This window comes from Kalmanozyma brasiliensis (genome assembly GCF_000497045.1).
Source record: "Kalmanozyma brasiliensis GHG001 unplaced genomic scaffold PSEUBRA_SCAF23, whole genome shotgun sequence".
Lineage (NCBI taxonomy): Eukaryota > Fungi > Basidiomycota > Ustilaginomycetes > Ustilaginales > Kalmanozyma > Kalmanozyma brasiliensis.
In genome coordinates, this window is record NW_015961963.1 from 44,616 (window position 1) to 59,164 (window position 14,549).

General features: G+C 56.8%; 3 protein-coding genes across 3 annotated transcripts; 2 read left to right on the forward strand and 1 right to left on the reverse strand.

Moving 5' to 3' along the window:
- Window positions 1-1,878: 1,878 nt before the first annotated feature.
- On the forward strand, window positions 1,879-4,152 carry PSEUBRA_003575 (Glycoside hydrolase, superfamily; the record flags this gene model as incomplete). Its single annotated transcript, XM_016436651.1, has 1 exon — window positions 1,879-4,152. The coding sequence occupies one exon, from the start codon at window positions 1,879-1,881 to the stop codon at window positions 4,150-4,152; it is 2,274 nt and encodes a 757-aa protein (XP_016291935.1).
- Window positions 4,153-4,844: 692 nt separating this feature from the next.
- PSEUBRA_003576 (P-type ATPase, A domain protein) lies at window positions 4,845-8,087 on the reverse strand (the record flags this gene model as incomplete). Its single annotated transcript, XM_016436664.1, has 1 exon — window positions 4,845-8,087. One exon carries the CDS (start codon window positions 8,085-8,087, stop codon window positions 4,845-4,847), a length of 3,243 nt encoding a protein of 1,080 aa, XP_016291936.1.
- Window positions 8,088-12,812: 4,725 nt separating this feature from the next.
- PSEUBRA_003577 (Cytochrome b561, eukaryote) lies at window positions 12,813-14,303 on the forward strand (the record flags this gene model as incomplete). Its single annotated transcript, XM_016436662.2, has 2 exons — window positions 12,813-13,061; window positions 13,197-14,303. The coding sequence occupies 2 exons, from the start codon at window positions 12,813-12,815 to the stop codon at window positions 14,301-14,303; spliced, it is 1,356 nt and encodes a 451-aa protein (XP_016291937.2).
- Between the last annotated feature and the right edge of the window lie 246 nt (window positions 14,304-14,549).

Here is a 14,549-nt window from a genome sequence, read left to right on the forward strand (position 1 = left end):
AAGAATAGCAAGCAGATGAACGACAGCAAGTTGCTGACCATGTTTTAAGCGAAAGCATGTTGCAGGGGGGAGCTTCAAGGACAAGGCGGGTCGGATTCGATGTCTGAGCTCTTCATTGCTTCCACCGGAAGCCATCTCGACAGAAGCGCTTCGAGGATGGCTGACGGCTCTGTCGTGTGTATATGGCTGCCGTATTGGACGTGGGCTATCTTTGCAGATCACCTGCCAGGTTTGTTTTACTAGGCAGGCAGCCAGCCAGTCAATCAAAGATGCGAAACACGGGCCAATCCAAAGCAAATGCGTCTCGTCCCGGCGGAAAAAACTTTTTTCGAGTGTGAAATTTCGTTGAATTCCAAAACTTGTCGCGGCAGCAGGAAACTCGGTTGATCGGGCCCGCGTTGATGATATTTGTGGCTGCATGAACAGAGATTGCCGGAGTTCCATGGTTTTTGGTCACCTCTTTGGCTTGCATCCGGCACGGCACGTTCAGACATGAACGGAATAACGGGTGGATGGATGTACAGACCGACAGAAGGCAGAGACACAATGTGTGATCGTACCTGGCTATGAATATCTGCTTAGGCTGGCGGGCAATAGCGCACGGTCAACGATCTTAAGAGAGAAAGGTGAGGCAAGCGGGTTTCAATCACAGCTGCGCCTCTGACGACACGATGGAAAGCAATTTGCTAACCTTTTGTCCACCCATCCAGCCCGGCGCCGAGACCCCCTTTTCTTGCCCTGCTAGGACCCCGTGGGATCGACTCCACATTACGACCCCTTTGTTCGGTTGATCATCGCGCCGATGCTCGTGGCGAGCGTGCCAAGCTAACGTCTCGCTTGTGCACGACTCTTCATCCGGTTGGGTTGAGCTTGGCGATCATCAGGGGCTAAACAGTCAGGAGCCATCAGCACATAACGGGGCCCTAGCCAATGGAACCAAAGCATCCCATCTATGCCGAGGGTCAAGCGACGTGAGGAAGAGCTGAAGGAGCACATGAAAATAGATTTCCTGACCACGGTTTCGGCCCGCGCCTTTCATCTGCACCGCTTTTGGTTGCGGTGGATTGCCACTCAACTCTCTTTGCTTTCTCAATTTTATTCATTTAATCTTTTGCTCTTCGAGTCCTTGGCTGCCATGCGGAGATGAGCCCTACAATCGATGTAAGCAGAACTGAGCTGCCTTTTTTGCACAGCTTCTGCTGATGGCGTCTGAGCAGCACGGCCACTTAATTTCGCCTTGAGCGCTCTCTCTGCCTCGCTTTGCAAGTGCGTTTGCTTGTTGCAGCGGATTCTAACTCGCCGTCCCCGTGCCTGGTTGGCTCTTCTTTTCTTGCTCCCCGGACTTTGAGCGACCGGAGCTCTTGTGGTGCTGCAGCTAGAGCCGAACCCAACCCACTTTGCAGCCATTGTTCCTCGCTTTGACGCTCGCTGTCTTGCATCACACCACACCTTTCTCATCCGCAACTTCACCCACCAACCTTGCTCAGTCAGATCCATCTGTCATCGATCGGCTCTGTTCCCTTAATACTATCACACTTCAACCTCGGTCGCACCTCTTTGTCCATCTCGCCCTCCTCCATCGTCTCGCCCGTATCCGTTAAGGACACTTTAGTATCGTCATTGTCGCCGGCTTCGTCGTCACCGTCAGCCTTGCTTTTGTCCCCAAGCCGGAACCCGAAAACTTCTTCCTCCGCTGCTCTTCTTCTAGCCTTGCGTGTTGTTTCCGCACAGGCCCCCTCTCGGCTCGTCCTCTCCGCATAGGATTCGCACCTCCTTCCTTCATGGCAGCGACACGATCGTGCTTCCACCATCCTGCGCTTCATTTTAAGTCATCCAACATCACCTCCTAGACTTGGATCATCTGTCCACATTTCCAAGATGCCATCATCTCTCACATCGGCGCTCGTCGCCCTCTTTGCCTCGGCGCTCGCGATAGCACCCACCACTCTGGCGCAAGCCACCCTCAACCCAGCGGCCAGCGTCGCAAATGCTGGCTCCGTCGTCTCCAACACCATCAACCCCTCCTTTGCTGGCTTCGGCATCGAGCCAACAGATCTCTACGTCTTCACCGGCACAACTTCCCCTAATCAGCTCACCTTCAACCTTCTCTCCAACCTCGCCAACTACACGGGCGCTCCACCCCACATTCGAATCGGTGGAAATGCTGGCGACACCATGCTCTTCGATAGCTCTGTCACCAGCTACACCTTCCAGCAAAACCCTAATCCTGTCGGTCAGGGCAACGCAAGGCCTTCCGACTACTATCTCTTCGGTCCCAACTACTTCAGAGTCATGGATTACTTCCCCGCAGGCACTCCCGTCACCTATGGCCTCAACCTCGCTTACCAAGGTTCCGACGCTCTCGAACGCATCGTCGAGCAGGCCGCCGCCGCCTTCGACTACATTGGCACCGATGACAACAACGGCGCCAAGCTCTACAGTCTCGAGATTGGAAACGAGCCAGATCTGTACATCGATCTCGGTTACCGTTCCCAGAGTTGGAGCCCCACCGACTTTGGTAACGAGTGGGCCTCCCGTGCTGAGGCCGTCTACAACCAGACCTTGAAGTCGCGCGGTATAGCCTCCAACTTCTTCGAGGTAGCTGCCACTGCCACCACTGCCTCCAAGAATGGCCAGCCTTTCCGTATCGCCAACCTCGTCGGCAACACGCAAGGTGTCGCCGCCGACAATGGTATCTATGTCGCCGGCTGGAATCAGCACGACTACTTCTACTACATCGGCGTCTCCCCCTTCAACCTCACCCTTTCCTACCTTCTCGATCTCTCTCAGACCGTCAGCCAATTCCGTGAATGGGCCGGCCAGGTTGGTCAAGCCCAGGTTACGGGCAAGCCCTACTACCTTCGAGAGATGGGAAGCGTCGGTCCCAACGGCCTTCCCGGCATCAGCGAGACCTTTGGAAACGCCCTCTGGACCTTCAACTTCTTTTTCTATGCTGCCAGCATCCAGGTCGACAGTGTCCAGATGCACATCACCCAATACTCGCAGGCTGCACCCTGGCAAAACACCTACATGAACGGCATGGGTCCCCACGTCCGACCCACCTACTACGCTTGGGCCGCGTGGGCCCAGATCGTCGGCCCTACCTGCAACACCCGGATTGCTCCTATCTCCATTGGCAATCAGCCTAGCTCGTACAACAACCGTCTCGGTGCCTACGCCGTCTACCGCGGCACCACCCTCACCTCGGTCGTCATGATCAACACCCAGCTTTACTACTCGTACACGGGCAACCCGAGCTACCAGAACTTTGCGCTCAGCTTGCCATCTCTTGCTGGCCAGACCGTCTACGTCTCCACGATGTACGCTGATGGAGTCGACTCGACCTCCAATGTGCAGTGGAACGGCATCAGCTACGAGCCAAGCAACGCTGGTGGACAGCCCACCGGTCAGCCTCGCACCGTCAACAGCACTCAGGCCACCATGACGGTCGGATCGGACGGCTCCCTCACTGTTCCCGTTCGCGACAGTCAGGTCGTGGTCATTAGCACCGTCCAACTCGGCAGAGAATCTGTCAACACGCAGAACTGCCAAAATCTGGCAAGCACTGGAACGAGCGGTGGCGGCGGCGGCACCTCCACCGGTTCGGGCGGCGGAAGTGCGGCTCCTACTTTCAAGTCCACCACTGGTTTCAAGTCGGACATGCCCCTCAGCATGACCGCCATCATTGCGATTGCTGCCGGTGGCGGTGCCTTCCTGCTGATTCTGCTCGGCCTCTTCATCTGGTGCTGCGTGCGTTCGTGCAGGAAGAGCAAGGCTCGCAAGGCACGTAATGCCGCTCTCATGAAGCCGCCCGCTCGCCACGACGACCACCCCTTGCTCGATAGCAATCACCCGGATGACAGCAATGTCTCGTATCCTGCCTACCAGCGTTCGCCAGCGGCCCGACATGGTTGGGACAGCCCCATGACCAGCAACAGTCACAACCATCAAGTGCATCCCTCGCAGTCCTATGCGCAGATGACACCAGCGTTCGACTATCAACCCGTTTCGTATCAATACAACTACCAGTCGCAGTCTTATGGCCATGCTCCTCCCACGCATTCGGTCCCTCCCCAGCCGATGCATCATCAATACCTCCAGAATCCGTACGCACATCCACCACCGGGTAGCGCCTATGGTCGCGCCCAATGAGCGAAGACCACGGAACCCGGACGCATTCTTCCTCACACGGACACTTTTTCTCCTTGCACCGCCTATCCACGGTCTGGTCGCTCATGGAATTCCCCAAGAACATTCAGTCGGTCTTCTTTGGAACTCTAGTCAAACCGCATCTACATACCCCAAGGTGCGCGTCAGGCGGACCTTCTCACGGTCGTTACAACACAGAGACATCATCTTCGCACGTCCTAGATTCGCCGCATACGCGCTCCATTGTTACACACTTTCTTCCCCGTCGTGTATCTTGCACTTTTTGTTTTGTCTTCATCGTTTCCTCGTCGCTTTTTCTTCTGTAGAGTATGTCGTCACGAGCACTATCAGCTCATCTCTTGTCAATGTCATCGCATCACAAATAGCTTTCGCCTGTCACGGCATGCACTTTTCGAGCTCGTGGACGTGTCTGCGCCTGTCCTCCACACTTCTTCTGACAGCTGTTCACGCTTCATGCCGCCTCACGCTTCATCGCCAAACACATCATCATGAACGATCAGTCACAAGCAGGTACCCCATCATCGCAACGGCATCGGGCGCCCAAAATTCACAACGAGCACACGCGTCTAGAAAGGAGTGGTTAGGACGTGATTCGTTCGTGAACCAGGCAGGTATATTCCCATCGTCTAATGAAACGTGACTTCTATAACAGTTCGTGATGAAAGCCGAGTCGCTTACCATGCGATCTTGGCGATGACGCTGTTGGGGAAGGTCCTCACCAACAGCTTGCGGATCTCGTCCATGGCCAGAATGCCAATCGCGAGGGGGATGGGGATGAGCCAGAACTCGATGGGGATCGATGCAGTGCCAAAGAGGTTCTGGATGCCCTTGACCTCGGTGACAAAGATGGCGATGACGAGCGCAGCGAGCGGGCCGAGGATGAGGTACGGGTTGCGACGCTCTTTGCGGATCGGGTCGGCCTGGAAGATGGACAGGCGCTTGTTGCGCACCGAGAGCAGGTTGCCCCACTGGAGAATGACGAGCGTGACAAAGTAGACACACTGACCGACGGCGAGGAAGTGGTTCAGCTCGTCCAGCGTGTAGCCGTGGAAGCCGTCGCCGAACTTTTCGTAGGCGAAGAACATGTCCTTGACCGGAATCTTGGCGTACTTGTAAATGTAGAAGAAGAACATGGCGTGGGCAGAGAGCGTCTCCATCATGCCGATGAACAGGTAGCTCTGACCGTAGATGGCCTTGTTGACCAAGTGGTCCGTCTTGGGGTTCCTCGGCTCGAGCGAGAGCAGGTCGAACTCCTCCTTCTCGAAGATGAGCGTGAGACAGCAGACCAGATCGGTGAAGCAGCAGATGATGATCATCAGGAACGAGCTCAGCGGCAGAGGCACACCGAAGAAGACGTTGAGGATGACGGGCCAGTCCTCGGACCAACTGCCGGCCGGGAGGAGGTACGAGATGACCTTTTGCAGGTTCTGGAAGACCAGTCGACCGAGCTTAATGGCCTGAATGATGGAGCTGAAGTCACCCATCAGCACCAGATCGGCAGCCTCCATGGCCACGTCGGAACCGGAGACCATGGCGATACCAACGTCGGCAGCCTTGAGCGCGGGTGCATCGTTGACACCGTCACCAGTGACGGCGACGACGCAGCCGCGGTCTCGGAGCTCGTTGACGATCTTGAGCTTCTGCTCGGGCGTGGTGCGGGCAAAGACAATCTCTTCGTAGCGGCAGATGACGTCCCATTCCTGCTGAGTGGTCTGGGGAATCTCCTTGCCCTCGACGAGCAAGCTGGCCTCGATGAGGTCCTTGGGGCCGTTGAGCTTCTTGAGCTGCTTCTCGCTGAGAACAGGACCTTCGCTGGCGTAACGACCCTTAGCATTAAAGTCGGCAATACGGTCGGGCTCGCCGTTGTAAGTGAAGATGCCCACCATCTTGCCGATGGCAGCAGCAGTCAAGGAGAAGTCACCGGTGACCATGAAGAAGCGCGATCCAGACCTTCGGCACTCCGAGACGGTGTGAGGGATGTCCGAGCGAGGGGGGTCCATGATGCCGAGCAGGCCGATAACGACGAGGTTGCCCTCGCTAGCAGCAGCGACCTCGTCCTCGTAGTCACTGGTGCCGTTCTTGAAAGCAGCGGTGAACTGGCGCTTGGCGAGGAGGATGACACGCTCACCGCGGCGAGCCCACGCCTCCTGCACGCTGACAAGCTGAGAGCGAGCGGTCTCGTCAAAGTCCTTGATCTCGCCGTCGGCAGCCGAGTAGAAGTGCGAGATGCGGGGCATGAGCACATCGGGGGCACCCTTGACAAACATCTCGTCGGCTTTGGTGGAAGCCTTCTCGTCGTTGGATCGCATGACGGTGAGCATGAACTTGTTCTTCGAGTTGAAGGGGATGTCGTAGACACGTCGGTAGGCCGTCTTGATCTCGTCGGAGCCGGGAAGCGATGCCGAGAGACGGAGGACAGCGGCGTCGGTGGCGTTGCCCTGGACCGCACGTTCGGAAGGCACGAGCGACTCGCTGGAAGGGTCGAAGAATGCATCGTTGCAAAGAGCCATGCCCTTCTTGAGCTCGTCAAAAGCGAGGAAATTGTCGAGGCTAGAGATGTCGTTCCTGGTGCATTCCTTGTCGACAAAGCCGATCGAGGCGACCGACATCTTGTTCTCGGTCAGCGTGCCGGTCTTGTCCGAGCAGATGACGTTGACGCAACCCAGCGTCTCGACGGTGGAAAGCGACTTGGGCAGGACCTTGACATCGCGCATGCGACGTGCGATCAGCGAGAGCGTGAGAGCGACAGCGATGGGCATGCCTTCCGGGATGAAAGCGACGACGAGACTCATCAAGTTGGTCAAGATGCCGACGGTGTTGAGGAAGCCTTTGTGGTCCTTTCGGAGATATGCGAGCCAGAAGATGAGCATGATCGTGACGAGCGTAACGGTCAAGCAGATGATGATTTTGACAAATCGCGAGATCTCCTTCTGAAGCTGCGTGGACCTCTCTTTGTCGTCGTTGGTGAGCTTGTTGATGCGACCCATGACGGTGCGCGCACCCGTGAGCACGACGACACCGGTGGCGTTACCATTGCAAACGTGCGTTCCGAGGAAGGCGATGTTCTTGGTCTCGAGGAAGTTCTGCTCGGTGGCCTCGACGGTTCCTGGGATCTCCTCGGACTCGCCGGTGAGCACGGATCGGTCCAGCTTGAGATCGGCGGAGGCCTTAATGATTCGCATGTCAGCAGGCACCTTGTTACCGGTCGAAAGGATGCAAACATCACCGACGACGAGGTCGGAGGCAGGGATGGACTTGTGTTCACCGTCACGGATGACGATGGCATTCTCGGGGAGGAGGTTGAGAATCGAGTTCATCACCTTTTGTGTAGACCAGTCCTGGAAGGCGTTGAAGATGGCCTGGAAGAAGATGACGATCAAGACGACGATGGCGAGCGCAAGGTTGTATGCCTGAGGAGGGTTGCCGAGAGGTCGCCACGAGATGAAGAAGATGATGACACCGATCCAAAGGATGGAGCAGAAGCCGCCAAAAGTGTAGTTGAAGAGCTTCTTCCAGTATTTGTTCTTCTTTTGTGTGAGGACATTCTTGCCATTGCGCTCAAGACGACGTGCGGCGGCGGGGGAATCGAGACCAGCGTCGGGGCTCACGTTGAACCTCTGTGCAAGCGCATCGGGGCTGACAGTGTGAAAGTCGAGCGAGCCGAAGAATTCGGTATCAGAGAGGTGCTCCTTGCTCTTGACGCCATCTGCGGCTTGCGACTCGTACACCTGGATACTGAGTGTGCGGAAGCCGATAGGGATGTGAGAGCGGGCGGTCTGCGTGCGAGGGACCTTGATGCTGACGCGGGGCGCGATGGGCGCAGGCGCAGAAGCCTCGACATGGCTCTGGTCGGAGGGAGTCTGACGGGTGTGCTCCTTCTCGACATCGAAGTCGGAGAGAGACCTGGAGTCGGACATGATGAGAAGTCGGCTGATATCGATCGCGAAGAATACGATGTCAAGCCAAAGCCGATGGACGGATGGAAAGAACAGGTGGGAGGAGGATTGAGGTCGAAACGGAGATGAGGCAGTTGCCAGAGCGATGCCGTTGGGTCTTTATAGTCTCACCACCCTCACAGGGAGAGATATGGCTCAGCTCATGAGGGTACGAGGGTTCAGGGGCGAAATAAAGCGCTTCCATACGGCGACGTCTGCAGAGGCCGCGGTGTGCAGCTCATCAAAGCACCGAGACACCGAGCACAGTCGAATGCAAGTCAAGAAAGCGTTGTGCTGAGCTAGAGGCAGCCAAGGCGAGCAGATCAAACGGTCGAGGGTTGAGGGGATTTTGCTGACGGCCGCCACGTTGGTGAGTGGCGAGGTTTGACGACCCGAGAGCCAAAATAAAACAATGACAGTATGTGACGAGACGCAAATTGGCATGACGCGGTGTAGAAAGCGCGCACTGGTTCTGCAGCTAGCAGGCAAGGCAAGCGCGAGGGTGCGAGGGCAATCGATTGGGCAGCGTGGGGGCATACAAAGCGTTGCTGTGTGAAAAGATCTACGAATAAGGTCTCAGGAACGTCTCGCTGGACGGCGGTATAGGCGCTTTTGTCACCGAAGCCAGGCGGGGAGCAGAGGAGCAAATGAGCAATCAACGAGGGCGGCGGGTGAGGCGCAGCTGTCAGGGTTAAACGTGTGTCTAGACGAGCTGGCCCGACGCGGGTGAAAGGGGATGAAAGCATCGCCACAGTCAACCGGCGACACCGGCGGAGCATGCGCGAAAGGCCAGCAGGAAAGAATGGAGGGCGCAGGTGCCTGCGGAACGCAAGAATGACAGGGGGCCAAGGGTTGGGTGCAGGGCGAGGGGGACACTGCGAGAGGGAGGAGGGGGCCCAGGGTGGGACATGCCCACGCTGTGGGTGAGGGCCGAGGGTGAGCTTGTTCTGTGACGAGGCGCCGATGTAGATCAAGCGACGCCGACTTTGACAGCTGACAGAGACGCTGAAGCAGAGGCGGCGGCATTCACAGCAAGATTCTGCGCGAGGGCAAAGGGATTCGACAAGAATCTCGTCGTTCGGCGGACAGGCAAGCGACCCAATAATAGACGCCGCGTGCCGAGATTCAAGGCAGGCCATCGCGGTGTGTTGACGCAAGGGAGTGGGACCAGGGTTATGAGGTTGGTTGGCCGTTGTTCGAACGAGGAACGGTCCACACCCTCGGCCCTCCTACAGAAAATCAAGCAAAGGCCTCGCCGGCTTCGAGGGTTGAGGGTTGGCCGATCGGTAGATAACACAAAGACCGAATGCGCCAGATCGGCAGATTCGAAGCGCAATATTATTGAATTGTTAGAGCGGAATCGAACGTTGGAACAGATCTGTGCTTGCCAAGGAACGCGACGAGGTAGCACTCACCGTCTCTGCGGGTCGCTGACGGTTTGGTGACATGTGATGGCGGCAGTGCTGTCTTGCCGCGGAGCGTGTTCCTCGCTAGCGCTGTACTGCTGCGAGTATTGTGCTACGAGCTCGCTCCGACCTGCATGGGGCCCATCTGAAGCACGTGCCTGCCTACGGTATCAAAGGCGGTGAGGTTCGAGGGTCACACCCACGCCGAGTTGCTTCGGGAATGAGGCCAATGCGAACCGACCTCAAAGTAAGCCCCTGAGAAGGATCACATGCACGGGCCTTACAGTATCTGAGTCGATCCGCGTTGCTGGGCGCGCTGAGCTCCTATCATGGTCTTGGCGCTGCGTTGCTTGGCAGGTTTCAAGCCCAGAACCTCCTCACCCAGAACGTCGTGCGACAGAAGGCCACGTTTTCGAGCGGCGATCATTGGTGTGGTCTTAGAGACGCGTTCTGGCCTGATCCTTGCTCAAACACTTGGACACACGGCCACGCAGCATCGTTCTTCGCGGATCTGTAACTGTAGACGTAGAGGGCGGCGAGGCTGTGCCAATCACAGGCGCGCCACACTCGAGACTCTTGCGCAGAATTCGTCTTGGTCTTTGAGGATCCGAGGGATCCTCACTGGTCAAAAGCGCCAAAAGCAAGCCTTGAACCAGTCTGGACTTGCTTGTGACTGCATCGTCGACATGTGCGGTCCTTTTGATACAAATTCGCGCGAGAAGCGTTCGGGAGAGGCGAGTTAAGGAGATGTAAATCGCACTGAGAGAGCAATTGCGATCGGGGAGCGGATGGTCCAGCCTCGGGCGCAGCATGCAGCCACCTGCACCTAAATTTGCAGACCGGCGGCATGATTCGAAGGCCGCATTCCTTGTTTTGGCAAGCGCTTTTCGTCGCGTTGTGCGGCCCAAAGGACCTTGACGCAAGTCAGGGAGCTTGAGTGAGTGACAAGTATCTCTGCACACGAGAGGATTCACATGAGCTCGAGATGCCTGCTTCGGTCTGACGATGACGGTGCCTTGTGCCGGACGCGTGGTCAGTGGCAGGCGAGCACGCGCACGCGGTCGAGAGCCATCCGGATCGCACTCGCCATCGTGCTTCGAAGCGAGACGAGGAGCGCCTTCCAGATACGGGCTCTCCTGCCAGTGACGCACGCGCTGCACGACGTCAATGAATCGTACATCACCCCCAGGACTCCACCTCGCTCCGAGGGCGCGTGGATTTGAAATTCGCGTTTGGGAAGGCGGGCGCGCGTGATTGCCCAGCTGCTCGCAGCCTTGACTGGTACAGAGGTGGATCAGGGTCTGAAGCGTGCATCAGTATTGACGCTAAACGTTTGAGTGTGACCCTGAGGGATCAGAACGCTCGTCATAGCATCTCTCTTGATACGAACCCGCATTGCTCGCTCTTGATCGCAAGTTGCTTGGCTTAGGCTAGCGCGGAGCGTTCCTTTCTGCCATTCGGCACGCGGCGGTATCGCCTGTTCCTGTTGAAAGGCGCCCCGCATCATCCATGGATTGGGCGAGTGTGATTGGTCGCGCACATGCATAGTCAGCCCGCCAACTCGCTTGCAAGGCTCCAACCGTCGGCTCGCTACGTTGTACCTTCGGCGGGACCAGAAGGTCAGACGGGAGATGGACTGCTCACTGCCACAATTCGGCGCTTTGCTCATCGATGATGCGTTCCAAGATGTTTGAGAGTCCTTTCTCATGTCGACTGTGCCCATTCACAGCTCAGCAGAGAGCCGAGCGGGAGGAGCGTGCATCACTCTGAACCGAGTCGCAGCAGTTTGAGCTCCGTTCGGAGTAAGGTCTGCAGAATTCTGCACCCCAAAGCAACGAATGCTGTGCAGATCCAGGTCGTGCTGTTAGCTGCTGTGACACAGAAACGTGCTTCGACGGGTGATCCACCCTCGAATGACACACTCGCACTTATCAATCACACAATGCCCGTGTTCTTTCTCGCTTGCGCTGCCAAGAATCTCAGTAGGTGGAAAGATAGCGAGGATCACATCGGGCCTCGCGCTAAGAGGTGCTCTGTCGGTGTGAGGAAATATTAAAAAAATTCCGAGATTTAAAGAAATTAAAAACAGACAGGCGGGGTACGGGGTCCAGTCTGCACGCGAACCGCTAGCCAGGCTGGATTTATGCGCACGAGGCTGCTCGTCTCGCTGTCAATCTGTCGCTCAAGACGATCTGTTTTTCTTTTTCTCTTTCTTATGCTGTCGGTCGGCGCTGCATGTGCTCAGATGGCAATGACAATGTGCGCCGTTTCATGCCTAAGCTCCCATGCAGCAGCACCTTGACCTTGGTCCGCTATTGGCGGAGCTTCATAGCCACGTCTTGCCTACGGTCTGTCACAGTGCGATCTCAGAGCAGCAAATGCAGCGGGTGCGGTTGGTCATCACGTTTTGTCTCGCTTCGAAGCTTTTTGGCTTGGCCTCGGCTCTTGTCCCCGTCGTCTGTGACGTGCTTGTGTTGCTCGCATTATTATGTTGTTGATGTTGTTGTTGTCCTCGTAGACCATTTCGATAGCTGCAGACGCACTAGACCCACCAAGGTCGCCGCTCGCCTCATCTAGATTCGGAAATCTTCCGCCGCAGCGAGAGACCATTCTAAGCAACTCAAGCTCGAGATGATGCGTCAAAGGTCACTTAAGCTCTTGCCCACCGTGGGATGCACTTGGCGTCGACTCCGCCCAAGTCACACTTTCTCACAGCCACATCCTCCAGCTTTGACGAATCTTGCTTTCGATTATCACATCTCCGACCCAAACCTTGTCACCCTCATCCAGATCCCTCTCGTCGGAACTGATCCAGGTGCTCTTTGCCTTCTGTCGCTCCTGATTCATGCTGTGCAGAGATTGAGCTTTGCTTCGTCACCTCCACCGATCCCTTTCGGCCCTTCCGATCCTCGTCGTCCTCATTGGCTATCCTTGCCAACACGCTATCTCTGCTTCTCATCGGCTTCGCTCCGAACCGACCCATTCTGTATTCGGCTGCCACTTCCGCTTTCGATCTTCTCTCCCCACTCCAACATCGTCACCTTTTCGTCTGCTCTCTACAGTCACACACCTTATCTGGCTGTGTCGTCCTCAGCATTCCATCAGCTCAGCTCAGCCTCGTTGCATCTGAAGCAGTTGCGCCTCCTTCGGTCTCCACCTCCTCCCGCCTTCAACCTCATAAAGGCACTACTCCTTCTCGTCATTCGAGGCGCCGCTTTCGCCCTCATCGCTTCTCGGTCTCTCGATCACCTCCTCCTCGACCACACCCTGGCTCGTCTTCCACCACGACACCTCTAGCATCATGTCGAGGCTACCTCTTCTCGTCGTGGCATGCATCTTGCTGCTCGTCTCTACGCTTGTCCACGCTCAGACAACCGATCAAGCCGGCCTTTTTGCCGACACCTCTTGCAACTCGAACCTATGCCTTCGCGTTGTGTACAGCCCCTCAGAGAGGAGGATGAACATGACCATGACCGCAAGCGGTGGCGGTGCTCCCATGGGCTGGTATGCTGTCGGCACTGGACGTCAGATGGACGGCTCCAACATGATGGTAAGTCATCAGCCTCCCTCCCCCTGTCCCTCCTGGGCAGACCGCGTCTATCTGCAAGCGGTGCTACCAGCTGGCATTCTACCCAGCCTGCTCATACTGACAACATTTCCTGTGTCGATGCTCCTGCTCTTGCAGATCGGCTGGGTGAACACAGACGGCAACGTGGTCATGTCGCAACGAACCGCGACGGGTCACTCCGACCCCACTACCAGCATCAACGCTTTGACCGCCACCATGGAGCCAAGACACTCTTTCTCCAACAGCTCCGGCACCGTCTGGGCCTGGTCGTTCCCCATGTCCGGCTCTGAGTCCACACCCTCCTCCTCGACACCGTTCATCTGGGCTGCCAACAAGAACAACAACCCTGCTTCCGGCACCACTTCGACCATCAGGCGTCACACAGCGTATGGCTCTATCACTCTGGACCTCACAAAACCCTACTCGACGGATGGCAGCGGTAGCAATGGCGGTAGCAGCGGCGGCAATGGCACTCCCTTGACGCCGACAACGGGCGCCAGTCAGTCGAACCGCATCCTGAACAGGAACAACAAGCTCATCATCGCCCACATGGTCTTCATGATCATCGCATGGTTCCTTCTCGTCCCTGCCGCCATCCTTGTCGGTCGGTACGGAAGAACTTTCTTCAAGTGGCTGCCCGTTCATCGTAATCTCCAGATCGCCGCCTTCTTCAGTGTCCTCATCGCCTTCATTCTGATCATCGTCGAAGTAGGTTCGGGCGAGCATTTCGACAGCACTCACGCCAAGCTTGGTCTCGCCATTTTCATCGTCATGATCTTGCAGATGGTCTTGGGTATGATCGGTCACAAGACGAAGCGCTTCAACGTTTCGAGGATTGTGCACGTAGTCATTGGACTCGGTATCACCGTTGCCGCCGTCTGGAACTCGGCTGAAGGTCTCAGCCTCTGGGACTGGGGCCCGCCTCGGTGGGCTAGCTGGATCCTGTGGATCTGGTTCGGCGTGCTCGCGATCGCCTACCTCGCCGGTCTGGCGCTGCTGCCGCGCGATCTGCGACAGTGGCGAGAGTCCCAAGGAACATCGAACCCAGAAAAGCGAGACTACCTCGACCTGCAGCACAACCCTTCCAACGGCGCGTCCACCGAGCAGCCTTCGCCGAACGAGCAGCCCGTCATGCACCCTGGCTGGGGCGCTCCGCCACTGCAGTCAGCTACCTCGCAAGCATACCAGAGCTACTCGCAGCCACACACTGGCAATCGCATCTGAAGGGCCCGCTGTGCCTTTGGCTCGCTTGTTCTCGCATTCACGCTGCCAATGAACATTTTATGATCCTTCCGTCTGTGCGCATAGCAACAACTACCCCTGACCGTGCTTCAGGAAGTGTGAGGAATGCGCATCGTGAGGAGAGCTGGCTGGATCGAACAGCCTCGCCTTGAGGGAGTGGATCGGGTGTCCCTCACGCAAAGATCAAGATTGAAAGTGTTAAGTCGTCTTCTCCCCCGCTTCTTTGTT